Source organism: Carcharhinus amblyrhynchos, chromosome 9 (genome assembly GCF_965287045.1).
Source record: "Carcharhinus amblyrhynchos chromosome 9, sCarAmb.v2.hapA, whole genome shotgun sequence".
In the NCBI taxonomy this organism is placed as follows: Eukaryota; Metazoa; Chordata; class Chondrichthyes; order Carcharhiniformes; family Carcharhinidae; genus Carcharhinus; species Carcharhinus amblyrhynchos.
In genome coordinates this window covers 97,636,622-97,663,859 of record NC_137332.1, presented here as the reverse complement: position 1 = coordinate 97,663,859, position 27,238 = coordinate 97,636,622, and the positions used below count along the sequence as shown (strand labels likewise).

General features: G+C 42.5%; 1 protein-coding gene across 2 annotated transcripts; it reads left to right on the top strand.

The window, feature by feature from the left end:
• Nucleotides 1–812: 812 nt before the first annotated feature.
• On the top strand, nucleotides 813–26,572 carry LOC145348479 (major histocompatibility complex class I-related protein 1-like). 2 transcript variants are annotated; one of them, XM_080196666.1, is made up of 6 exons: nucleotides 813–945; nucleotides 7,666–7,926; nucleotides 9,000–9,272; nucleotides 12,384–12,585; nucleotides 24,503–24,625; nucleotides 25,258–26,572. In XM_080196666.1, exons 1-6 carry the CDS (start codon nucleotides 849–851, stop codon nucleotides 25,433–25,435), a joined length of 1,134 nt encoding a protein of 377 aa, XP_080052792.1. In that variant the 5' UTR covers nucleotides 813–848; the 3' UTR covers nucleotides 25,436–26,572. The 2 variants fall into 2 exon arrangements, with proteins under 2 accessions (XP_080052792.1, XP_080052793.1); XM_080196667.1 differs by having other exon boundaries at nucleotides 12,384–12,656; nucleotides 25,258–25,427.
• The last annotated feature ends 666 nt before the right edge of the window (nucleotides 26,573–27,238 follow it).

The following is a 27,238-nucleotide window of genomic DNA, read 5'->3' as shown; positions in this document are numbered from 1 at the left end:
CAAAGTTGTTGTCGCTCTATTCTTATTGTGAGATGGGTTTCCTAATCTGTCCATTGTGATCCTTGTATAAACGCATTTGTCCACATTCTGGAATCCTTCAGTCTTTATTAGAAATGTCAAATCAAAATTGTAAGTTCATGCAAATATAAACTGCTCATCTTAGCATTTCTTAGCAATAACAGGCATTTATAAATTGTGCTGCTTTTATTGTGGCTGCTGTAGTCGCAAGTTTTTCATAGAATCAGCCCATCGAGCCTGCACCAACAAGAATCCAGATACTATCCCCATAACCCCACATATTTCCACAGTAATCCCTCTCACCTACACATCCCAGGACACCAAGGCACAACTTACTATGGCCACGCAACCTGCACATTTTTGGATTGTGGGAGGAAACCGGAGCACTTGGAGGAAACCCACGCAAACAGTAACATAGGCCAGGAATTGAACCCAGGCTCCTGGAGCTGTGAGGCAGCAGTGCTGAACACTGTGCCACCATGCTGTACACTGTAGTTTCTGTTGAAACGCAAATCAATTTTTACGTGCCAGATTGATCAACAAACTTTTTTTTCCGTTACTATCCCCGGTAAATGACGATGATAGGATTTCTTCGATTGGACATTTGGTCACATGCTATTTGGATGGTTATTCCGATTCAGAAATGGCTGAGTCTCTTCCGCACGGATACTGATTATTCACAGCGAGATCATTATTCCGATTGGATGTAAATACACCGTCCAACCAATCAATGCAGAGGTGCTTGAGGAAACCAGGAACATTTCCTGGTTTAACACAGGCAGCAGCGGGGCACATAGCTCAGGATCACTGACCAACAGTTTGTTTGGAAAATGTTTTTTTTACGAATTTTTCATCCCAGCCTGTCGAAGGAAACAACAATGCTTGGACTGATAGTGCTGGTCCTTTTGTGTGGAGAGGCCTCTGCAGGTGAGTAATACGATGTGGACATGCTGGCGTTGGACTGGGGTAAACACAGTTAGAAGTCTCACAACACCAGATGAAAGTTAAACAAGTTTGTTTGTTGGACTTCAACCTGGTGTTTTGAGACTTCTTACTGTGAAGGTCTCAGTGGCTGTGTACTGGGGCGTTCATCCTCAGTGAGTAATTGGACGGGGGAGAGACCCTGTTCATGGTTTGTCCCTACATGCATTTAGTGTTGCTTTTTGTTGGTTTCATTTCTCTTATTGGGGGTTTCAGCAAAGTCTTTGATATTTTGTGGATATGGAAGCTCATCTGTGTGGCAGTTTGTTCACGCTGGAGGGGCTTCACTGTTTAACATTGAGAACTTAAGGGCTGCAATTGGATAAGCCCCAAACTAGGGGCTATGTGAAACATTAGGGTGATAATGAAAGTTGGCAAAGGCCGTGCCTTCATCATTTCATTTGGAATCCTGTGGATTTGAAGCCATGGGCACCCACTGTTTGCAAGCCCTTGCCAAAACTGGATACTTTGGCATGACTTTCAAGATTGTTGCTGTGTGCAGGACGTTTCTGTAGGTGTACAAGTAGACGAGAGACCTGCCACACCTGAGAATCGTCATACCTGAGCCCCTGTTCACTCCTCTGTCACAACAATACCACGTGATGTTGTGCTCCTCTACAGCCCTCTATTCCTATCATTGATGTGCTTACTTTCCTTGCTAGGTAAGCCAATGAGGTTGCAAACTGCAATTGATGATAGCATACCTTTGGGATTTAGACCAGCAAATGGCAGTTCAAGGTTTCATTCAAGATGGACATTTTGGTAGCAATCTCTACTCTCCCTCACCTTCTCTATCCACGGAAAGCCAAGCTATCTTATGTACATTGGAAAACCCAAAGTTTATCAATCCAGCAGCAAATCTGGGTATGTGGAGGTCAACTGCAGTGCTACCACCTCCAAGAACTGCAAGCACTAAGGGCATCAGATAGACAAGAGTGCAGGCCGTAACCTGTGTGGCAGGGCAGGCCATCTCTACAAGACTTGACACACGTGCTAGCTCAGTTATGCACAAGTGGCAAAAAACAATTGTAGGGCAAGCAAACAGAACTGTGAGTCTGATTACCATCTGGCAGCCTTGTAAACCTTTGCCTGCCAGTGAGCAGAGTCGGAGAAAGGCGGACAGAGATAGGGACTAGAGGATGGAATGAAGTGAGGCAACAAGCCACTAGACATCAGTAGTACCCCCCCTCCCCCCACCCCTAAACTTCCCACTTCTCAGTAGATTAAATCAATGGAGAAGGAATAAGCAGAAGATCAACTGATGTATTGGCAACAGATTAGGAAGACCAAATAGAGAAGAGGCCAAGAAGGGACCAAGCCATCCCCTGGATGAGCAGCAAGGGGTGACTGTTGTGATTTTAAATATCAGATACTTTTGACCAGTTTGCTTACTCCAATGTTTTACCCTGGTGCCCTTATTTGCAAGATGGTCAAAGAACAAACACAAGTAAAGGTTCAACAAGTTTATTAACAATAATACTACTCACCCTTAAATTACCCACATAAAACAAGAGGATACCCCAGATTCAAATATACTACCCATAAAGGTGGTTTGGTTAAAACTGCAGGCTCGATTCTGAGTCCCTCTGGTCCATCGTCACAAAGGTGAGTCTCGATGGCAGCTTCTTCCTTCTTTGGTCAGTCTTCCAAATGGTCAAGAGGACCATTTCCTTCATCGAGTCTTCACCCCTGGTGTCTGAAAATGTGTTCCTTTATCCCCTGCCTGCTTGCCTTTCCAGAAACTGCTCTGGCTTCTGGCCAGTGAGGTCCCAGGAGGTTTTCTTGATGTCTGCCTGACAGGATACCACGGTCCGCCCCCCAGGTGTCCATCTCCATGCTGTTACTTACATGTAACCTGTTATCAGATTAAGCCAGCTGCAGGAACTTGTGGTGACAGAAAGTCTGGGCTTCTAACAATAGGCTGGTGCATTTCGATGGGGTGCAATGATCTTCTGAGTATTAGTAGGGTGCAACGACCTTTGACGGGAGATTGACGAATCAGGCCCAGACATGTTTGTGTATTGTACAATTGGCCTGCTTGAGGTTTGACTGTGTTTGATTTTTAATATGCCTAATTCTTTAATTTAGGATATCCAATTTTATCAGCCTTAACCTAGGCCCTGTTTATATTACATGACTCACATTTGACTTGGATGACAGGGTCTAATGCTTTGAAGATGAAGAAGGACAAGAGTAGCACTAGAAGAATGGCAAAACTCTTGAACTGGAGGATGAGATACCTGAGCTCTAAAATATTGGAGATAATGAAAAGGCCAGCTCGGAAACTGTAGTGCTTGTTGAATCCTAACTGCATGAAACTGGGAATAGCAACAATTCTGAGGGAAAAGAGACTTCTACAAAAAAGAACAATCCAAAATTCACATTTTGTGCACAAGCTCATGCATACACAGCTGATTGAACATTTATAATTTAATAAGCCAGGATGGATTTATGCAAACTCTATGGCCAGTTTACTCTGACCTCACCTGCAGCTGGGATCCTCCTTTCCCTCTATTGTGAAGGCAGACTTGGCTGATCACCAAATTCTGTGTTCCTGCTGACAATGGTAACAGAGTATGTAAGACCAGAGAATTTTGGCCTGTGGCTGCACAGGAACCAACCAAAGGACTGAAACCTGTGAAAGACAATAGAGCTGCTTAGCACGAAAACATTAAAATGGTGATAAGGATTGTATTTATTAACATGTGCAGTGCTATGCATTGGTTTGCAACCTTAGATTTCCTTGCCAATATCAGAGCCGACCTGCTATTTCTGCAGAAGTGTGCAATACTGCACATCAGCTCTCACGGCAACAGTTTTATTGATGGTCCCATACACCATTGTTTCCTCCTGACTGGATCAATCTATGTTCCTCTGACCTGGGTATCCTGCTGTGGGCAAGGCAGTTTTACTGTCTCCAAAATTTAAGTGGCCAGCAAGCACTACACATCATAGCACATATATTCTGCAAGAATACTCCTACTCTGGTTAACTTAAGTTCATAGCTCAGTTCAAAACAGTGAGTGAATGGCCAAATGGAATTTAATGTTGGCAAGTGCGAGGTGGTCCACTTTGGTAGGAATAATGGTAGGAAGGATTATTACTTACGTGGGGAAAAACTGCAGCAGGCGACGGTGCAGAGGGACCTTGGGGTCCTTGTGCATGAGTCGCAAAAATCCAGCTTGCAGGTGCAGCAGGTGGTCAGGAAGGCAAATGGGATGCTGGCCTTCATAGCGAGGGGGATTGAATGTAAAAGTAGGGAGGTTTTGCTGCAGCTGTATAGGGCATTGGTGAGGCCGCAGCTGGAGTACTGTGTGAAGTTTTGGGCGCCGTACTTACGCAAGGATATTTTGGCCTTGGAGGGAGTGCAGAGGAGGTTTACTAGGCTGATGCCGGAGTTGAGGGGGTTGAGCTATGAGGAGAGGCTGAATAAACTAGGCTTGTACTCGTTAGAGTTTAGAAGAATGAGGGGAGATCTCATTGAGACGTATAAGATGATGAATGGGATGGATAGGATAGAGGTGGAGAGACTCTTCCCGCTCAGAAAGGATAGTAGGACTAGGGGGCACAGCCTCAAGATGAAGGGGGGGTGGTTTAGAACAGAGTTGAGGAGGAACTTCTTCACTCAAAGGGTGGTGAATCTCTGGAATTCTCTGCCCGTTGAAGTGGTGGAGGCTGCCTCGCTAAATATTTTTAAGACGCGGGTTGATGGGTTTTTGATAAGCGAGGGGATTAAGGGTTATGGGGAGAGGGCGGGAATGTGGAACTGAGCCACGACAGATCAGCCATGATCTTATTGAATGGCGGGGCAGGCTCGAAGGGCTAGTTGGCTTACTCCTGCTCCGATTTCTTATGTTCTTATCCTTTGGCAGCTCCCAATGCTGCCAACAACTTCCAGACTGGTCCATCACAATATCTTTGTTTCACAGGCCCATAGTATGGTATCGTCCACGTTTGGCTGTCTTCTCAGATCTTGTGGCTTCTTGAAAGCTCACTTTGGCCCATGGTATAGCTATCTGCAGGTTTCTATATTTCAAAGCATTTTCCTCTGCTTACTTTAACTTCACTGAACAGGATCTATTCTAGATTCTTGTCCTTTTATTTTGACTAAAAGATTTTCATGGGACCTCCTTTCTTTTTCTTCCACACCCTGTCTTATGAGACCTTTTATCTTCTATTGGGAAATCTCACCTCTGCAATTTCCATCCTACCTGCTCTGGCAGTTTCTGTGGAATGGTCTGACCTGTAAATAAAACTTTTTTTTCTTTCTCTGTAGGTTTCCTGTTTCTAGGCAACAGCATATTTTTCTCTACTTTGTGCTTTACTAAGGGAGTCAGTAGCTCAGAAATGCAGCTGTTCATGTCAGGAGTCGTAACACCACATTAAAAATGTTGGTGTACAAACTGAGCCTCAGAATTTCTGGTTCTACTTTTAAAGTGAAACCAAAACCCAGATTTCATCTTTTTTAAATACATAAAAAAAATCAATTAAATGTAAGGTTGTAGTTTATTCCTAACATCCACAAATACAATACAAATGGGGTGGCACGGTAGCACAGCGGTTAGCACTGCTGCTTCACAGCTCCAGGGACGTGGGTTCAATTCCCGGCTTGGATTACTGTCTGTGTCGAGTTTGCAAATTCTCCTCCTGTCTGCATGAGGTTCCTCCGGTTTCCTCCCACAGTCCAAAGGTGTACGGTTTAGGCCGATTTGGCCATGCTAAAATTGCCCTTAATGTCCTCAGGTGTGTAGGTTAGAGGGATTAGTGAGTAAGTATGTAGGGACATGGGGATAGGGCTTGGGTGAGATTGAGTCTGCACTGACTACAATGGGCCGAATGGCCTCTTTCTGTACAGTAGGGATTCTATGACGAGTAAAAATTACTTAAAACGATCTCTCTACCCTAAAAGATTGTAATAGCTTACCCAAAATAATATAACAAAAATAAACAGAATACCAAAACTTGATAAAACAATAACAACAACTCGCTCAAAAGGAATGGAATTTAGTATAAGCTATTGATTCCCTATTGTGCCAATCTTTTTGTTGTACTCCTGCTGTTCCATGATGCCTATCCCACAATCTTGTTCCTTAGCCCCACAGGTGGCAAAAATAGCATAGCTGTTGCTCAGCGCCAAACTTTGCGGTTCCCCCTTCCCTTTCTCTATTAGATATCCAGATCCTGCAGTTTCTGAACCTGAAATCTTTGTTATTCATTTATGGGATGTGGGCATCATTGGCTAGCCCAGCATTTATTGTCCATCCCCATGTGCCCTTTACAAGGTGACAGTGAGCCACCTTCTTGAACTACTGCAGTTCCTAAGGTGGGGGTACACCCATTGTGCTATTGGAAAGGGACTTCAAAGATTCAAAAGCAACAGTGAAGGAACGGTGATTTGTTTCCAAATCAGAATGGTGAGTCAGCTTGGAAGGGACCTTCCAGCTAGTGGTGTTCTTGGGTATCTGCAGCCTTTGTCCTCATAGCTGGTGATAGTGGCTGTGGATTTGCAATGTTCTGCTGAAGAAACCATGGTGATTTCCTGCAATGCATCTTGTACAAAACTTTTGTAGGTGATGGAGGGCATGCATGTTTGCAGATGTAGTGCCAATTAAGCAGGCTGCTTTGCCCTACATGGTTTTTGAGTGTTAGTAGAGCTGGACTCAGTCAGGCAAGTGGAAAGTTTTTTTCCTATTACTCAGGAAGTGAGTTATTCGCTGCAGCCTGTGATCTGCTTTGTAGTCACATATTTATATGGCTTGTCTCCTTCAGTTTCTGGTCAGTAGTAATCTGCAGTATTAATAGTGGGGGGATTCAGAAATAGTAATGTCATCAAATATCTTGTGATAAATGGTCACTTCGTGGCAATCATGAACAAATGTTCCTTACCAACTCTCAGTTCAAACCTGGATATTGTCCAGGTACTCCTGCATTTGGGCATGGATTGCTTGTATTCCTGAGGAAATATGAATGGTGTGAACATGGTGCAGTCACCAGCGAACATCCCCATTTCAGATCAGAACCTGAGGTTGATTGCATCTGGGTCACCAGTCTCTTTGGTTCAGGAGTAAACTAGAGCCTCCTCCCATAGCATATCAGTGGGTGGGCCAGCCAGAACCCTCTGGCTGAGTCTGTCAGTGGGTGGATTGATCCAGGTCATGCTCTTAGTCTATCAGTGGCTAAGTAACCCCCAGGACCATCTTCCTCAGTCTGTCAGCAATGTTGATATTTTTCTCAGAGGAGGTTATGTTAAGTATCTGACCAATGAGGTGCTGGATTTAGCCAATGACTATTCTCTCTGGTCACTTTGGAGCAGATAATCTGAATGGAAGGGAGAAGAGTGGTTCACAGACCCCACCTATATCAGACAATGTTCAGTGCCACTGGGCCCATAGTTTGGCCTGTAACTAACTGATGATGTCCAATGTGACTGGGCATTATTTACAGAGCTTCCTCCCATGATGCTTCTCTTATGGGGTTGGTCTTTTGGTTTTGGGGTTCATCCTGGATGTTCTGTTACACTCTATGTAGCTTTTTTTTGGGGGGGGCGTTGATACCTCAATACCCCTTCGTGTGTGGTTGGTGTTTTAGGGTTCATAACATCTCCCTCTCTGTGGGGCTGGTGTTTTGGAGTTCATCCCCTGACGTGTGTCTCTCTCTCTTTTTCAGGCTCTCATTCTCTCCGGTATTTCTTTACATCAATGACTCCAATTCCTGGTCTTCCACAGTTTTTGATTGTTGGCTATGTGGATGGTGTGGAGTTTGTGCTGTATGACAGCAATCGGAAGGAGATGATACCTCGACAGTGCTGGATGGCGGAAAGTGAGGGTCCTGAGTATTGGAAGCAGCAAACACAGACTGCACGGGAATGGGAACAGGCTCTGACAATCAGTATTCAGAACCTCATGAGGCGGACCAACCAGACAGATGGTGAGTCCTTGCTGTCTCATTGTGCACAGTTAATCCAATAGGCTAGTCTGGCAAGGGGTGACACCCTGAGACTGGGGAACCGGGCAGTTGTTTATATGTATATCTAATGTGGTGGATTGGTGTTAAGAATGAGCTGAAGGATGGGAGATGGGGACAGAGTTGCTTGTGTCCCAGGGTAGTGAGCAGAGTGGGGGTAGCTGGTAAGGGCTGACAGTGTTGCACAGGTCCATCTTCAGAGGAGTGTGGGAAATTGCCCTTGTAACGGAAATGGGGATTATCAGATTCCAGGGTTAACCCCTTTCCAAAGATATACCAATGGTGGGAGGCCAATCATTGATTATTTCTACCTTTTTTACGGGTCTTGGGATTCTAGCCCTTTCCCATATGTCTCCATTACTTTCTGCTCCCACCCCCACCCCCACCCCCCCCGCAAGCCACTATCATTCTATTCCCTCCCATGTCGCTTTTCTCCTTGTCTTTCTATTATCCCATAAGGGGTGCCCTACAGTCATTAATACTGCAGCCTCATAGAATCAGGGATGTGGGTTCAATTCTGGCCTTGAGTGACTGTCTGTCTGGGGTCTGCACATTTTCCCCATGGGCTTCCTCTGTGTGCTCCAGTTTCGTCCCACAGTCCAAAGATGTGCACGTTAGATTGATTGGCCATGCTAACTTACCCCTTAGTGTCAGAGGAATTAGGAGGGTAAATATAGGGGGTTACGAGGATAGGACCTGAGTGGGCTTGTTGTCGGTGCAGGCTCAATGGGCCAAATGCCCTCCTCCTGCACTGTAGATAGTGTCTGTATGCACCCGCTTGTTTCTCAATTCACTCTGTGCCTCTTAATTTCACTATGTCTTTCTGTTTTTCCATGCCTCTCGATCTGCAAAATGCCTTTCTACTCGTCCCTCATGTCAATCTCTTTTTCCTCCTACTGTTTGTTTGTGTCTCTGTCTCTCTGCCTGCCCACCTGCCTGCCTGGCCCTCAAGCTCCCTGTTCCCTCTCACATGCCAGGATGGAGGATAGCAGTTGTCCTTGTGAAGCAGGCTCTGACTGTATGTGTTTGATTAACAGGAACCCACACCTATCAGCTAATGTACGGTTGTGAGATGAGGGATGACGGGAGCACCAGTGGATTTGAGCAGTTCGGCTGGGATGGGAAAGATTATGTCAACTTTGACAAGGATCACATGGTCTGGGTAACTCGTGTGAACTGGGGAGAGGTGAGCAAGAACAAGTGGGACCAGACCCCTGGCTTCAACAAGCATGTGAAACGTTACTTGGAGCAGGAGTGCATTCAGTCACTGAAGAAATACCTGAAGGACGGAGAACAGGAGCTGAGACCCTGTGAGTGAGGAAAAGGAGATTAACAGTCGGTTAGCAGGAATGTTGTGAAATTCTGCAATTTGGAGGGCACTGGAGGTCTATTTTCCAATCCCCATTTTAAGGGGATCGGTACCATTCCCTGAGATGCATCAAAGATAGTAAAGGAGTTGAGAATGATAATTGCAGTTGTGCCAGTCATAATCTTCTTGTCTTCTCTTGAGTCAGGGGAGCTGCCAGAGGCCTGGAGAATTGCAAATCTATTGAATGCCTACAATGCAGAACGAAGCCATTTGGCCCATTGAGTTTGCACCAACATTCCAAACGAGAATTTTGAGGCCCGCTCCCTCTTCTATCCCTGTAACTCCATGCATTGACCGTGGCCAATCCACCTAACCTGCACTGCCTTGGATTATGGGAGGAAACCAGAGCAACCGGAGGAAAGCTACCAGGGCAGGGAAAGAATATACAATGCCCACACAGATAGTCACACAAGGTCAGAATTGAACCATTGAGAAGTTACACCCTTCTTCAAAAAAGATTTGAAAGAATAACCGCAGGAATTACAAGCCAGTTAGTTTAAAATCACTTGTCGGCAAACTTCTGGTATCAATTATTTGGAATGGAATTACTGGTTGCGTGAAAAAATGTTAGTTAATTAGGAAGACCATGGATTTCTAGAGGGGAAATGATGTTTAACTAACATGCTGGATGTTTTAAGGAGGTAACTGAAAAGGTCGATGAGGGCAACACTGTTGATGTAGTGTATATGAACTTTCAGAAGGCATTTAATGCAGTGCCAGAATTGAGAAAGGAGTTATACCTCATGGAATAAAAGGGACAATAGCAACCTGGATGGACAATTGGCTGAATAATAGATATCATAGAATAATGATCAATGGATCTATCTTGAGCTAGCAGAAAGTTTGTACAGGTGTTGGGGCCCTTGATTTTAGAGTCATTGAAGTTTACAGCATGGAAACCAGCCCTTTGGCCCAACTTGTCAATGCACCCCTTTTTTTTTAACCCCTAGCCTCAATTGCCTGCATTTGGCCTATATCCTTCCATGCCCATCTTACCCATGTAACTGTCTAAAAGCTTTTAAAAGACACAATTGTACTCGCTTCTACTGCTACCTCTGGCAGCTTGTTCCACCCTCTGTGTGAAAAGATTGCCCCTCTGGACTCTTTTATATATCTCCCCTCTCACCTTAAATCAGTGCCCTCTAGTATTAGACTCCTCCAGCTTTGGGAAAATCTTTGGGACTATCTAGCTAATTAATGCTGCCCGTGATTTTATAGGTCCCTATAAGATCACCCCTAAGCCTCCTACACTACAGGGAAGAAAAAAAAGTCCCAGTCTATCCAGCCTCTCCTTATAATTCAAACCATCACCTCCCAGTCATTCCTAGTAAATCTTTTCTACTCTCTTTCTAGTTTAATATCCTTTCTATTATTAAGGTGTCCAAAATTGTGCATGGTATTCCATGTCTTCCAGAACTTCAACTAGCCGTCCCAACTCCTATATTCCATATCCTGACCAATGATACAAAGCATACCAAGGCCTTCTTCACCACTCTGACCACTTGTGACTCAGCTTTCAAAAAGCTATATCCGTAGACCTCTTTGTTCTATAACTCTCCCCAACACTTGACAATTAACTGAGTAAGTCCTGCCCTGGTTCGATTGACCAAAATGCATCACCATATGTTTATCTAAATTAACTTCCATCTGCCATTCCTCAGCCCACTGGCCAAATTGATCAAGATCCCATTGCTATCCTAGATAACCACCTTCGCTGTCCACTATGCCACCAATCTTGGTGTCATCTGCAAACTTGCTAACCGTGCCTACTGAATTCTCATCCAAATCATTGATATAAATGACCAATAACAGTGGATCCAGCACCTGATATATGATATGTTAATGATCTAGAACCTGGTGTGCTGGGCAAAATTTTGAAGTTTGTGAATTACACAAAACTTGGAAGTATTGTGAAGAAGACAATGTGGAACTTCAAAAGAATTTGCTTCTTAGTTAGGGCAGCATAATAGCACAGTGGTGAGCACTGCTTTCTCATAGCACCAGGGACTCGGGTTCAATTCCTGGCTTGGGTCACTGTTTGAGTGGAGTTTGCACATTCTACCTGTTTCTGCATGGGTTTCCTCCTCGTTCCACCCACTGTCCAAAGATGTACAGGTTAGATGGACTGGCCATACTAAATTGCCCCTTAGTGTCAGAAGGACAAGGGTGGGATTATGATCAGTGCAGGCTCAATGGGTGGAATGGCCTCCTTCTACACTGTAGGATTCTAAGGACATAGGGAAGTGAATGGAATGAGCAGATAGTTGACAGATGAAGTTCAATGGAGGAAAGTCTGAAGTGATGCATTTTGGTAGGTAGAACATGGAGAGCCAATATAAAGTAATTTTTAAATGGATTAAGGAGTAGAGGGACTTGGTTCTATATGTGCATAGATTATTGAAGGTGACAGGACTGGTGAAATTATTAAAGTGGATAGCTTTCTTGGTTTTATTAATAGGGGCATAGAGTACAGGAGATTCTGCTGAACTTACACAAGACGTTAGTTAGACCTCAGCTGAAAAAATGTGGACACATCTAGCTGTCACGCTAAAGGAAGGGTATAGATACATTGGACAAAGTGCAGAAGAGGTTGACAAGAACGATTCCACAGATCAACAACTTCAGTTATGAGACTAAATTGGAGTGTTTGAGACTGATGTGATAGAGTTGCTCAAAATCATGAGGCTGTTAAACAGAGTAGATCAAGGGGAAAAAAAACTGTTGCTTGTAAAACGAGGGCTCAGATTTAAAATGAATTGAAAAGGAAGCAAATGTGATGCAAGAAAATCTTTCACACAGTGAGTCTGGTCTGTAAACCACATTCTGCAAGTTTGAGGCAGGTCACTCAAGGCATTCAAGAGGGCATTATATGATTACTTGAACAGAAGTGAATGATGCTCATTTGGTGCAGACTCAGTGAGCCAAATGACCTCTTTTTGCACTGTAACATTTCTGAGATTTTGTAATTCTGGGGTCAGGGATCTAATTCCAGTTTAAGGGTGACACACCATCACGCATAAACTTGACTCTGATTTGTTTTGATGTCTCTCAGTTGCACCACAGGTCTTTCTTTCTGTGAACAAGGCATCAGCCACTAAATGGACACAACTCTCCTGCCTCATCACTGGATTTTACCCGTGTGATATTGAAGTCATTCTCCTAAGAAATGGCAAGCCGATCATGGGCACATATTCCACAGGCATCCTGCCCAACCACAATGGCACTTGCCAGCTCAGGAGATGGGCGCAGATTGAGTTGAGTGACAGAGTCATTTATTCCTGTACGTATGAGCACAGCAGCATAGGAGTGGAGACCAGAAACTGGGGTAAGACGAACAGTGACTGTACAGTAGAGTCTGTCAGTAATGTTCAAAATGTTGTAATCGTCTTTCTTTAATCTGCCTTTTAACTTGGTAGTTAGGAAAGCAAATGCAATGTTAGCAATTATTTCAAGAGGACGAGAATACAAAAGCAGAAATATACTGCTGAGGCTTTGTAAGGGTCTGCTCAGCTCACATTTATAATATTGTGAGCAGTTTTAGGCCCCTTTCTGAGGAAGGATGTTCTGGCCTTTACAGGGTCCAGAGGAGGTTCACGAGAATGACTGACTGATCCCAGGAATGAAAAGTTTGATGTATAAGGAGCAGCTGAAGTCTTTAGGTCTGTACTTGATGGAGTTTGGAAGGATGCTGGGAGTGGGGGGTAGGAATCTCATTGAAACTTACAGAATAATAAAAGGCATGGATAGAGGGGATGTGGGGAATATGTTTCCAGGAGGAGAGGCTATGATCTAATGGATAAACTGACAATTGACTAATCTAGGCTTTGCTTGAGATAATTGATGTTGCCTTGGAATATTCTAACATTTAAAAAGAGAAGAGTTAAATAAGTTGAGGATTGTATTTCAGTTTGGATTGTGAAATATAAAATGACATATAAATACAATGGGATTTGTCTACAGGCTGTCTGTACAAATTGACAGAACATATTAATGAAGAGATTAGAGAGGCTCATAGCAAACCAAGAGGTTTCTTTTTAGTGGGAGACAAATTAAGAGAACCACTGTAACTGTCAGGAAAATATTTAATATCTTAATTCAACACAGCTTTCTGCCATAATATTTCAGAACCAAGCTGAGGGCAAGGTGTTCTTGATTTAGGATTAAGCAATGAACCAGATGTAGTTCACTTCACAAAAAAGGAACATTTATTGAATGTGATCTACCATGATCACTGCTCAGTGTTGGATTTAAAAAAAAGAAATGGTAGTTACTGAGATCTAACATCTTAGTAAGACTAGTTATTAATGAGATGAGACAGAGACTGACTGTAGCAAACTGGTCAAAAGTATTATCTGTTAAACATTGGGACAAACAGTGGGAGAAGTTGAAAGAATAATTTAGCTTAGTACAGACTTTGGGCTTAATAAAGAGAAGCACAATTACACAAACTGGCAAGTTATGCTGAGCCTTCATACCACAAGATAAAGAGCAGGATTTGGTCATTCAGCCTCTCAGGTTTGCTCCACATTCAATCGTGACTAAGTTTCACAATTGCTTTTTCCCACCTTTCCCCCACTACTTTGATCCAATTTACCAATCAATAACCTATCTATCTCTGCATAAATATACTCAATGACCTAGCTTCCACAGCCTTCTGTGGCAATGAATTTTACAGGTTTATCACCCTTTGGCTGAAGAAATTCCTCTTGATCACGATTCTAAAGGGTGGCTCCTTTACTCTGAGATTGTGACCTTGGAACCTACCTTTTCTGACTAATGGAAGCATTTTCCCCACATCCACTTTAGCCAGGCCTTTCAGTATTCTGTTTCAATGAGAAACCCACATCCCTCTAAACTCCTTTTGAGTATAGACCCAGAGTCCTTAAACACTCCTTTTATATGTCAAGTTTTTAATCCCTGGGATCATTCTTGTGAACATCCTCCAGACCGTCTCCAAGGACTGCACGTCCTTCCCTCGATAGGGGACCCAAACTTGCTCATAATGCTCCAGAGCCGTACATCCCTGCTTTTGTATTGTAGTACTGTCAAAATGAATGCTAACATTGCATTCTGCATCCTAACTACCAACACAACCTGCAAGTTAACCTTGAGAGAATCCTGATCTAGGACTCCCAAGTCCTCTTGCGCTTCCAATTTTAGAAATCACTCCCTATTTTTTTGAAAATAGTCTGTGCCTCTATTCTTACTACCAAAGTGCATAACCTCACACTTTCTCACATTTTATTCCATCTGCCACTTCTTTGTCCACTCTCTCAACCTGTTCAAGTGCTTCTGCAGCCTCCCCATCCTTAGCATTACCTGTCCTTGGTTCTATCTTTGTATCATTCTACAAACTTAGCCACAACACCCTTAGTTCCTTCATCGACACCATGATTGTATAAAGTGAAAAGTTGTGGTTCCATCAGTGAACCCTGCGGAGCTCCACTCGTCAGCGGCTGCCTCCCTGAAAAGGACCTATTTTTATCCCCACTCTCTGCTAGTCAGCCAATTTTCTTTCTATGCTAGTAACTTGCCTCGAACACAATTGGCTCTTATCTTGCTCAGCAGCCAATTCAGCCAATTTACTTACAAATGTGGCCATTACACTTTCGGAAAGTTGTGATAGTTCTTGAAGGTTTTCAGAGGCGTTTTACCAGAATGTTTCGGTGGGTTTTCTTTACAACATTCATTGGAAAGCCTGGCATTGACCTCTTTGGGGCAAAAGAGATGAAAGGGAATTTTGATAGAGCTGTAAAAGGGTATTCCAGGTTTAGATGAGGTCGACAAGGGAAAACTTATTTCCTTTCGCTTGTAGTGCAAGGACTATAGAATACATTGAAGATTTTGAACAAGAGATATAGGGAGATGTGAGGAAGATTTCTTTCATGCATAAGTGGTAATGACCTGGAATTCGCTGCCTAGGAGTATGGTGGAAGCAGGAAGAGTCCATAATTTCAAAATAGAAAAAAGGGATAGGCACTAGAAATAAGCTGCAGATTGATGGATGTGGAATCGGGGAGTGGAACTGACTGGATTGCTTCATGGGGAGCTGGTATGCAGATGATGGCAGCGTTCTGTGCCATCAATGACTGTGATTCTAATACAGGATTGGCATCTGTCAAGGAAAAGAACAGATATGACAAGCAACGGAAATGAATGACAACATAAAACTCAAGACAAAAGCAAAGTGTAGATCCAAAGGACGAGGGGAGATTGAGTGGAAATCAGTTAAGGGGCCAAAAAATACATTGAACGCTGCTGCATGAAATTCAAAATGAAGCTTTCATCAAGATTTGCACAGTTTTAACAAACATATTGTAAAAGAAATGGGTAATGTGGTTTCTTTCATAAAACATGAGGAAACTTTAAATTAAAGTTGGTGCATTAATCACTAGTAAGGCTTATATTAACATTGCAATGAAGCTACTGTGAACTTCCCCTGGTTGCGCCTCTTCGGGTCATTGCACGTAACCAGCATGTCTTTCAGACTGAGACATGAAATGGGAGCACCCCAAAGAAATCTATGCAGACACGAGAAGAACATGCAAAATCCACGCACATTGACCCAAGACAAGAATCAATACCCCTGGCCATGGCGCTGTGATGCAGCAGTATGAGCCACCATGCCGCCCCAAGTATTAACGAATGATACACTCTGAATGGCACATTCAGCCTTTGTCAATTTTCACATTCAAGGAAGAGGGTAATTTCTCTGACAGTCCTTGATCCCCAGTGAATTCTCTGGACTGGAATTACTAAATTAATGTAAACAAGAAAACAGTGTTAGAGAAAGTAACGACATTAAAAGCTCTCACATCCCTAGGATTTTAAAGGAAATAGGTGAGCAAATTGCACGTATTATAGCCATTATCTCCCAAGTTTTCTGGAATTGTCTCATACTTTGGAAAATTACTTATGTAACTCCACTATTTACAAAAGAAAGAAATCAGGAACATACAGTCCTGTTAGTTAAATTTGAGATGATTGGAGAATCACAGCGTGGATTTGCAAAACAGAGTTTGTATCTGGTGTACTCATTTGAGAAATTAGTAGACAGGAGAAAGATGCTATGTAATTTGCCATTGTGCTGCCCATTAGAGAAATAGAGAGCTTATGTATCCGTAGCATGCACACATTGGTGACATCGTAAGTGGTGTGGACGGGCACGTGAAATTAATATAAGACATTGAGAGAAAGTGAATATGGCTGATGGAATTTAGTGTAGGAATATGAGAAACTAGCCAGTTTGGAGCTTGGTAATCAGAATTTTTTTATGTTGTGAACAGTCTATATTCAACCACATCCAGAGCACTGTATACAATTCTCAGCACCATACCTCTAGAAAAGATGAATTGGCCTTGGATGTAGTGCAGCATAAAATTACCAGAATGTTATCACTTACCCAATAATTAGATTATACAAAGAACAATACAGCACAGGAACAGGCCCTTCGGTCCTCCTAACTAAACCATCCATTTGAATCCCTCTATTCCCAGTTTGTTCATGTGGCTATCTAGATAAGTCTTAAATGATCCTAGCATGTTTGCCTCAACACCCTTGCTTGGTAGTGCATTCTAGGCCCCCACCACCCTCTGTGTAAAATATGTCGCCCGCATATCTGTATTGAACCTTGCCCCACCCCTCCCCACCTTATCTTGAACTTGTGACCCCTTGTGTTTGTCATTTCCGACCTGGGAAAAAGCTTCCAACTGCTCACCCTATCTATGCCCTTCATAATTCTATAAACTTCTATTAGGTGCTCCCCCATCCCCTTTCCCTTAATCCCCAGGGAGAACAACTTAATTTAATTTACTCAATCTCACCTCATAGCTAACAGCCTCCATACCAGGCAACATCCTGATAAACCTTTTCTGCACTCTCCAAAGTCTCCATTTCCTTCTGGTAGTATAGTGACCAGAACTGGATGCAGTATTCCAGATGTGGTCTAACCAACATTTTATATAACTGCAAAGTCATGTGCCAATTTATATACTCTGTTCCCCATCCAAATTCTATATGCCTTTTTCACAATCTTTTTCACCTGTGTTGCCACCTTTAATAATTTGTGGACTTGCACACCCAGATCCCTGTGTGTGTATACACCTGATGGTTCTGCCATTTATTGTACAACTCTGTATTCCTTCGGTGCTTCCTCTGTTTTTTTTTGCTGCCTGGACCTTTATGTATGTTTCTTTCTCTCTTTTTGATTCGATCCACAATTTCTCTGGTTATCCGCTGCTCTCGAATCCTACCTTTCCTGTCCTTCCTTTTTACAGGCACACACTTGTCCCCAACCCCTATCAACTGCTCCTTAAAAGACTCCCACATGCCAGATGTGGATTTATCCTTGAACAGCCTGTCCCAATCAACAGCCACCAAATCCTGCCTAATCTGGCTGTAGTTAGCCTTCCCCCAGTTCAGCACCTTACCCATAGGATAACACTCACCCTTTTCCATGACTGTCCGAAAGCTTACAGAATTGTGGTCACTCTTTGCCACGTGTTCCCCCACTGAAACTGTGACCTAACTGGGCTCATTCCCCAGTGCTAGGTCCGGTATAGCTCCCTCTCTAGTTGGACTATCAACATATTGTTCCAAAGAACCTTCCTGGACATATTATGAGGACAGATTGAAGAAACAAAGCTTGTGTTACATGGAATTTAGATGGTGATTTGATTAGGATCTTTAGGATTTTGAAAGGAATTGATGCACAAAAGAAGAGAAGCATTTTGCTCTATTGGGAAAAATTCTGCTATCGGGAACATAACCTTCAAATTTACCAGTTCTTACATAGACGAAATTCACTCTTAATATATTCAATTATGCAAAGAGAGTTAGGAAGCACTTCACACAAACAATAGTAGGTATGGAACACTGTCAAGGCAAGCGATAGGTGGTGTATCAATGCACTTTTAACCAGAGTGATCTTTATATTTTTCTCTGCTAAAGACGTTAGGTGACGTGGTTTTGGAATATAGAACACCCATGATCTAATTGAATAGCTAAAGTAAAACAAAAATCAAAGAGCTCCATTCTCCTTGTCTCAAACATTTTCCACTCTTCCTTTGACTATTTATATATTTAGGCAATTATTTGTGGGTCTCTGTTCATATTTCCTCCTTGTTCTATATTTCCTTTTTATCAGAGCTCTGATCTTCACTATCTGTCTTGACCTGCTACTGTTGTGAATTTTAGTTTCTCGCATTCTCTTTCTCGTTTTTATTTGAATTTTCATGTGTGCGAAACTCAACTGAAACAGACTTATTTGTTAGCTGCCAAATGATTTTTGCATTTGAATGAGTCAGCCACTCAGCCTCATGAACCATTCTCCACCATAAAATAAGATCATGACTGAGTTGATTGTAATCTCGTCCCCACATTCCACCTTAATAATCAGCTTATACCCCCTTGCTAATCAAGAAGCTATCGGGCTCAGCTTTAAAAATATTCAAAGTTTCTGCTTTCATAGCCTTTAGATGTAGAAAGTTTCAGAGACCCATGACCCTCTGAGCCAAAAAGATTCTCCCCGTCTCTGATTTAAATGGCCGATCCATTGTTTTAAGCACTGACCACTTAATTCTAGATTCTCCAACAAAAGTAAACATCTTCTCTACATCCATCTTGTCAAAACTCCTTCTTCTCCTTGCAGTTGAAATTCATACAATAAAAGCTCACTGTCATGTTAATTTGTTTGAAATTAAACATCTTGGTAATATTTCTCAAGTTAAAAGAAATTAAAAAAAAAAATCTGACCCAGTAATAACAGACTACCATTTCAATACAAACGTATTTCCCATTCCTTGCATTCACCCTTGATATCTGCAACCATTGGCAGAAATCTAGCTGTAGATTCTCTTTTCTCCCCCCCTTATGGAATACATGAAGCCTGCTCCCAATCTCTCCCCTTACTCCTTTACTGTTTCACCTTCAAAAGCTTTCATTCCAGAGGACATGGACAAGAACTCCTTTTGATTCAGAAAATTAACTCAGTCCTCCAAATGAGCATTTTCATATTTCATTTTCTTTGTCCTTTTCCTTTGGGAGCTGATGTTGTAGTCATTGTTCCCCAAATGTATCCCCATGTAAAGATGTCCTGCTTTATTTTATTCTCTCTTGAGATCTGGGTATCACTGGCATCGTCAGCATCTGTTACCCATCTGCCCATCCCTTGACAGGCTAGTAGTAAGCCATCTTCTTGAACCACAGCAGTTCTGCCACAGTGCTGTTGGGGATGTATTCCAAAGTTTTTAACACAGCATCATTGAAAGAGCAGTGATGTATATTCAATGCCAGAACGCTGTGTCAATTGGAAGGTAACTTGCAGGAAGTTGTGCTCCTACATATCTGCTGTGCTTCTTCAAGGTGGTAGTGCTCGTAGATTTGGAAGCTGCTTTTTAAGGAGACTTTGACTTAATGAAATAAATCTTGTCGGTGGTACACATTATTGCCACTGTGGGTCGGTAATGAAGAGAGTGGAAGTTAAAGGTGTTGGATGGGATGCCGATCACAAGCTGCTTTGTCCTTGATGCTGTTGAGTTTCTTCTTTTTTGTTGGAGCTGCGCTGATATAAAGGGAGAATATTTCATCATGTTCCCTGTCATCTATATTGGGGTGAAGCCACTTTAAGAGGAATGGTCAGGTGATCTGGGGTGTGGGGTGATCTGCCTGTGGTCTGCCCTGAGAGGGCACATGTCATTTAGCATGTGAAGTGAGTGAGGCTGCAATAAAACTGTGTTCCCTGGTGCCTGTGGGGTGAGTTTTGGCAGATACTCCTCTGTACTGAAGAATTTAACACTCATGACTTGTGCTTTCTAAATGGTCCACGTATTTGAGGAAGCTGGGCAGTGAATTACTCACTACAGAATTATTAGCCTCTGTCCTGTCCTTGTAGCTACATTTTTTTATGGCTATTCTAGTAAAATTTCTGGTCAGTGGTTGCCCCACAGGATGTTGATGGTTGGGAATTCAGCTATGGTAATCCCACTGAATGTCATGGGGAGATGGTTAGATTCTATCTCACTGGAGATTTTTTACTGCCTGGCACTTGTATGACTTGTCATTTACAAGTCCATGTCTGATTGTTGTCCAGATCTTGTTGCATGTGGACACAGACTGCTCCAGCAACTGAGGAATCATGATGAATACAGAATATTGTGCAGTCGTTGGTGGAAGTCCCCATTTCTTGCCTTATGGTAGAGGAAAGGCAATGGGTAGAGCAGCTGAAGATGTTTGAGGCTAGGTCACTGCCTTGCAGTAATATATTGGGGCTAAGATGATTCACCTCCAGCAGACATAACCACCTTCCTTTTGTGCTGAATGTAACTCCAACGATCTGTGTGTTCCTTTCAACGAGCTCCCTCCACCCACAATATCACGTTACTTTGATTTTACTATGATTCCTTGATGCCATACAATTGTGGCTTCAATGTCACGATAGTCACTGTCACCTTGCCTCTCAATTTCACTTCTGCCTGTGTTTGGACCATGGCTGGAGTGACCTTTCTGGTGGACCTAAAACTGAGCATTAGTGAGCAGATTATTGCTGACTAAGTGCTACTTGACAGTGTTGTCAATGATCCATTCCATCCTTTTTTTTTTGTTGCAGGACAATCCCAATTGCTATAATGTTTGGCCTACCTGGGCGCTTAGGTCCCATTGTGTTAGCTGTATTGGGTCAGTGTGCCTTGGGGCCAATTAGCTCTAGTGCACAATCCTTCAGCCTTAAAGTTCTTCTGTTGATAATGCTCTTTGTCGATTCTTGATATCATGTGAGTTAATCGAATAGGCTGAAAACTGGTTTCTGTGGCAGTACAAACCACAGGAGTAATTTGAGATGTGTCACCCTCTTGGCACTAATAGCTGAAGACAGTTTCAAACACTTGTGTCTTGTCTTTTGCACAAACATGCTGGCTTCTCCTCCATTGAGAAGAGAGTTGTTCGTGAAACTTTCTGTTCCACATTGTTCATCAGCTTTAAAGGGGGGTCACCACCTCCTTCTTGAATTAAATGGGCAATCTCAACCCACAAACAAATACTTAAAGAGGAACCAGATTCAGCAGTGCCTCTGTCCTCATTGAACTGGAAACATAATCACAGGGATGATGACTGGAGTTCTACACCCACCTCATCCTCCATTATATTACTCTTTTCCGTCCCAAATGTCAATTCAGATAACTGAACTAACCATGGGCCTGAGAAAGGAGCTGACCCACGTACACAGGACACAAATAGTTGAGGGCAGGACAGTTGAGGAACAATGATGATGTTCAGGGCGATAGTGAATAACACTCAATGAAAGTATGTTCTTGAGGAAGATGAATTTTAAAAGGATGCAAAACATTCCATGACCAGACAAGGGAGTCAGAGAGGACAGAAAGGCAAAGAGACGGGCATAGCAAACTACAAAAGCTAGTGGTAAGTGGGAGAATTGGAAGAATTTTAAGGTTCACAAAAAAAGCTATTAAAAGTGGATTCAAAAAAGCTTAGACAAACTGTAACGAAAACCAGCAGAAAACACAGATACAAAAGCTTCTAAAGGTATATAAAGAGAAACAGAATTGCTAAAGTAAATATTAGCCCTTTGGACCAGAATACTGGTGAGATATTAATGGAGAACACAGATGGTGGAGACACTAAACCAATATTTGCCTCTGTCTTCATGGTAGCGTAAAATGGAAATTTTCCAAAAAGCCTGTCGTTAGTGCAGAGGAACTTGGTGTAGTCACCATTACTAAGGAGAAGGCATTGAATAAAAAAAGGGATTAAAGACAGATAAGTCTCCAGAACCTGATGGTCTACACCCTTGGGTATTAAAGGAGGTGACAGAAGAAATAATGAAGCAGTGGCTCTGAAATTTCAAAAGTCCATGCATTCTGGTAAGGTCCTGGTGCATTGGAAACATGTTAATGTGCTGGTCCTATTCCAAAAAAGGAGAGTGGCAAAAATGAGGAAACTACAGACCTGTTAGCTTGACCTCTGTAGTGGGGAGGTTGTTGGAATCAATCGTTAAGTAGGAGATGAATTAGTATTTGGAAAGGCAGCGCTCAATCCACCATTGTTAGCATCATTTTATGAAGGGTAAGTCATGCCTGAGTTCTTTCAGATCATAATCAGCAAGGGAAATAATGGGGAAGTTATGGATATGGTATATTTGGACGTCCAGAAAATGTTTGAACAGGTGCTACATCAAAGACTGATCTAGATGGAGAGATCACTGAGGATGAGGTGGTAGAGTACTGGATTGGTTTGAGGATTGGCTGACTGACATAAACCAGAGGGTCGGAATCAATAGGTCCTTTAGCTGGCAAAATGTAACTTGTGGGGTGCCATGGGTGCCAGTTCTCGATTGCAACTGTTTGCCTACTGGCAGATCATTTATATAGACTGCAGATTGTAGCATAGCAAAATTTGCGGATGACGCTAAAATAGATTGGAAAGCAGGCAGTAAAGAGGATGTAAAGATTTTACACATGTATCAAGATAAGCTTGGAGAATGGGCCAACATTTGACAGAAAGAGTTTAATGTGGATAAGTGTGAGGTTGTCCAATTTGGTAGAAAAAATAGAAAAGCAAATTATTACCTAAATGGAAAGCTGATTTAAAATACAACCGGGCACAGCAATCTGGGTGACTATGTTATGAATCAGAGTTATTTTGCAGGTGCAGCATATAATTGAAAGGGCAAATGGGATATTGGTATTTATTGCAAATGGACTGCAGTATATAAGTAGGGAAGTGGTGTTGCAATTATATTGGCATTGGTGAGACCACAGCTGGAGTATTATGTCCAGTTTTAATCTCCTTATTTGAGGAAGAATGGTGGCAATAGGAGGAAACATTTGGTCTACATTTACTTTCTCAATGCATCTGAAATTTTTATATACCTCAACTGGATCCCCTATATCATTCTAAACTCCAACGAGTATAAGCCCAAACTGTTTAATCTCTCTCTCTCTCTCTCTCTCTCTCTCTCTCTCTCTCTCTCCTCATACATTAGTCCTCTCATTCTGGGAATCAATCTGGTGAACCCCTCTGAACTGCCTCCAATACCACCATCCTTCCTCAAATAAGGAGATTAAAACTGAGATGAGGAGAAATGACTTCTCAGAAAGGGTGGTGAACTTGTGAAACTTCTGCCCCATTATGTGATGGAGTCTGAATTATTGAATAATCCAAGAAGGGGATAGATATATTTTGAATAAAAGAAAAGCTAAATGGATTTGGGAACAGGCAGGGAGATGGATTTGAGACCAGGGAGAGATTGGCCATGATCTGAATGAATGGTGGAGCAGGCTCAAAGGGCTGAATTTGCTTACTTCTGCTCCTAATTCCAAAGTTCCTACGTAACTGAAGTCCCTAATTTTCCCTACAGCCCTCATATTGTCCTGTAATCTGCCTGTACATTTTTTCCTTAATCTGCTTCCCATTATTTAGTGACCAGTAATATTTTTGACCCATTGAACATCCCAGATGTGCATTCCTTTTATATGTCTTGGCCTCAACTCTGAATTTCATTACTTAAGATTTCCACCTCTGGAACTCACTTTCTTCAGTGAAAGTGCTCTTTAAATCCTAAGTGGTTTGACCAAGCTTTTGCCCAACTTCCCTAATATCTCCTTATGTGATTTGGCATCACATTTTGCTTTATAACATCTCAGGATGTTTTATTATGTCACAAACACTATTTCTGATTTAAAACACTACAGACAGTGAAATGTCTCCTGTTGTTAACTATCTCTATCCAATTAGATTATGTCTTCGTATCTGCCAACACGTCATCCCTTTCAGTGCTGGAAAAGTATCTTGGATGCATCTTGTCAACTGCTCTTTCCTGTCCTAAGAAACATCCAAACTCCCATCACTCTCCTCCCATGAGCTTACGCTAAAACTGATGTGGAGTTAATTACTCGTGGGGAACCAGATATAACTTTGCAAGGATGCATAAATCCAATATTTACAGCCCAGCATTACCTGCGTATGTTTTGTTCAGTTGCTGTAGATAAACATCTCAATTTTTCACAGAAATGTAATCCAAGTCATGCAGCACCTTTCCACCTCTGACATGTTGTAATCAGACTCTGTCTAAATCAGTCTTGGGCACGGTTTTGATACAGTTGATTCTGAATGAGCAGTGACTGTGGTTATTCATTGATCTCCTCATTTCCCCCATAGATGGAACATTCCGATTGACTCCAGGATCTTCCAACAGAAGGAATCACAATTTGACTGTTGGAGTCATGATGATCATTCCTCTGCTTTCTCTTGTCATTGTGATGGCTGTGTGGAAGTGCAGAGGTGAGAAAGGATGAAAGATTCTGTCACTTTTGGGAATGAATGGATTCAAATGTCACAGCACAAACTTTAAAACATTTGCAGCACCCCCATGCCATGTGGGAATTTGCCATACAACCATCTAAAGTACAGGAGTTGGAGGAACTGGGGTATGTGCTAGGGATATTGGGTCTGGAAATAGATTTGAGGGAGCAAAGACAATATTGTGTAGGGCCAAAAGAGAAGTAATGGGACAGGGGGCTAATGCAAAATGGGATAGGACATGGCCCTATGAGGGGACTGGGAATTCAGATATGTGGTGAGGGACTGGAGGGACAGGATGCCTTTATCTCAGTTGAGCAAAAGAATGTCCTGAGAGTTACCTCTGGTAAATTTGGTCATTCCCTCTGTGTGTTTGTGATGATGATTTTGGGGAAGGGAAACTTTGCAACTAATGTTCCCTTTCTATTTTTAATCACAAGAGGTCAAAGATCTAGTTACAATGCAGTAAATCATAAATGTTCAATGCATCTTGAGTGTGTCATGAGTCTGTGTGTGCAGATCTTTCTGTATGTCTCTGTCCCTCTGTGTTTCTGTCAGGAGTATTTAACTGGTTGTACGATGGCTGTGTAACAAAGGATCTTCCTTCTTTACAGCTGCAGCAAGAGGAGAATCGTCCTTGAACATTTCAGCCCCAGCCTGAGACATAACTTTACATTCTTGGGTTTTAACAGCTGCAGAACTGACACCAAACTTGGTTATAAACAGATAACTCTGGGCTCAGGATGTCGGAAGGACTGGACTCTGTTTCATCAGTGGCTCATTGCCATTTAATTGTGATGGATTGTCTGAATGAGTGCATTACAACAACACTCAAGCTTCGCACCATCTCAGGGGTGGCAGGGGGAACTGTTTTGGCATCCCTTCCACAAACGTTCAAACACTTAATAAGTACCATCTACAAGCTGCAGTTTTGGACCTCACCAAGGCTCTTCCAACAACATTATCGGAACTATAATCTAGGTAGAGAAGGGCAGCAGACTCAGGGGGAGACCACCCCCTGCAAGTTTCCCTCCAAAGCCACACACCATCCTGACTTTGAAATATATCACTGTTCCTTCACTGTCACTGGGTCAAAAGCTATGATCTCCCTACCAGTTCTGAGTGAGTCAGAAACAATAAACACACCAGCTCAAATAAACAGCTTTTCACCTCCTTCTCGAGGGCAGTCAACGTGGGCAATAATACTAACCTAGCCAATGACATTCACAGTCCATGAATGAGCGTGAAAATACTTGACTTCTGTATACATTTCTCACTCAACAAAGTGAGGTCCATTGCATAATCTGTAAAAGGTGTAGCCATAGACCCCATACAGCACAGAATCAGGTCATCTGGCCCATTGAATCTGCACTAACTGCCTAAGAAAGCATCTTAGACAGTCCCTGCCCTCTGCCCTGTACCTGTAATGCCCCCGTATTTATCATGGGGTGGTGGGGGAAGAGGCAATTTTGCTTAGCAAATTCATAGAACCTGCACATCTTTGGAATGTGGGTAGAAACTAATGCAGCTGGAGAAAACCATGCAGGCACAGGGAGTGCCTGAAAATCAAACCCGGATCCTTGGCACTGTGAGGTATCAGTGCTAACCACTGTGCCACCATGCCACCCCAACCTTGCCTGAGAAAGTAAATAACTGACAGCAGGTGATTTTATAAATGATCAAATAAAATGCTCACTTGGAAAAGTGCAGAGGGATGCAATAGGCTTTGGGCTGGAGCTGCAAAGATTCAGTAGGGGAAAAGGCAACTGTTTTGGCCAACACCAAGGTGCTGGGACTTGTGTCAAAGCCCGTGACTTGCACACAATAGACAATCTTAAAAACAAAATGTACATCTAAATTGGAAATATAACCTGTAATTACAACTGGTTTAAGACTCCTTGCACTATCATGTACACCACTGAAAGAAATTAAAAGGTTTTGCACTCTATAAAATGTGTTATGACTACAGCAAGTACTTGTCAAGTTTCCAGAGGGAAACTTGGCTACAGTCCATTAATTTTTTTAGTGCTCTGTAAAAGAGAATAAAACATACTAATCTGAGCAGCATAAAATCTAATAACACCATTTTTTTTGGATTATAACATTCAAAGTTAAACACTTATTAACAAGCTGGAAATAAAGCATGTCGTGCAAAATTACAGCTGTTCATTTAAAAGTAATGTTACAAAGGATTCCTCCAAATGGTTCACGACCTGCTGTGTCTAAAAATCAGCAAGCTCAACAATTTCTTATGGACGTTTAAGCATGAAAATCTAGAACTGTTATTCCATGAAACCTGTTATTCCTGCTGTCTCTTTAAGTCATACCACACAATGCTTCCACTCTGATGTGGAAATCCATGTCTTCAGAACAAGATAGCACTTCACAGCACAACAAATAGCCTTGAGACAAAACATCCCGAGGCCTTGTTCATCCTGGTCAGGCACTTCAATCAGGACAAGCTTGAGTGTATTGCCAAGATACCACCAATTGCTTTCCTGTTCCATCCATAGACCCAAACATCTGAGATTATTGCTGCACAAATATCGAACATGCTGATCACCTGGTCACACTTTGGTAAATCAGACCACAAGG

Coding starts and splice junctions, on each gene's coding strand:
- LOC145348479 (XM_080196666.1), top strand. CDS start 849: ATGTTTTTTTTACGAATTTTTCATCCCAGCCTGTCGAAGGAAACAACA. Junction 9,273..12,383: donor AGAACAGGAGCTGAGACCCT/GTGAGTGAGGAA, acceptor GATGTCTCTCAG/TTGCACCACAGGTCTTTCTT. Junction 12,586..24,502: donor AGGAGATGGGCGCAGATTGA/GTTGAGTGACAG, acceptor TTTCCCCCATAG/ATGGAACATTCCGATTGACT.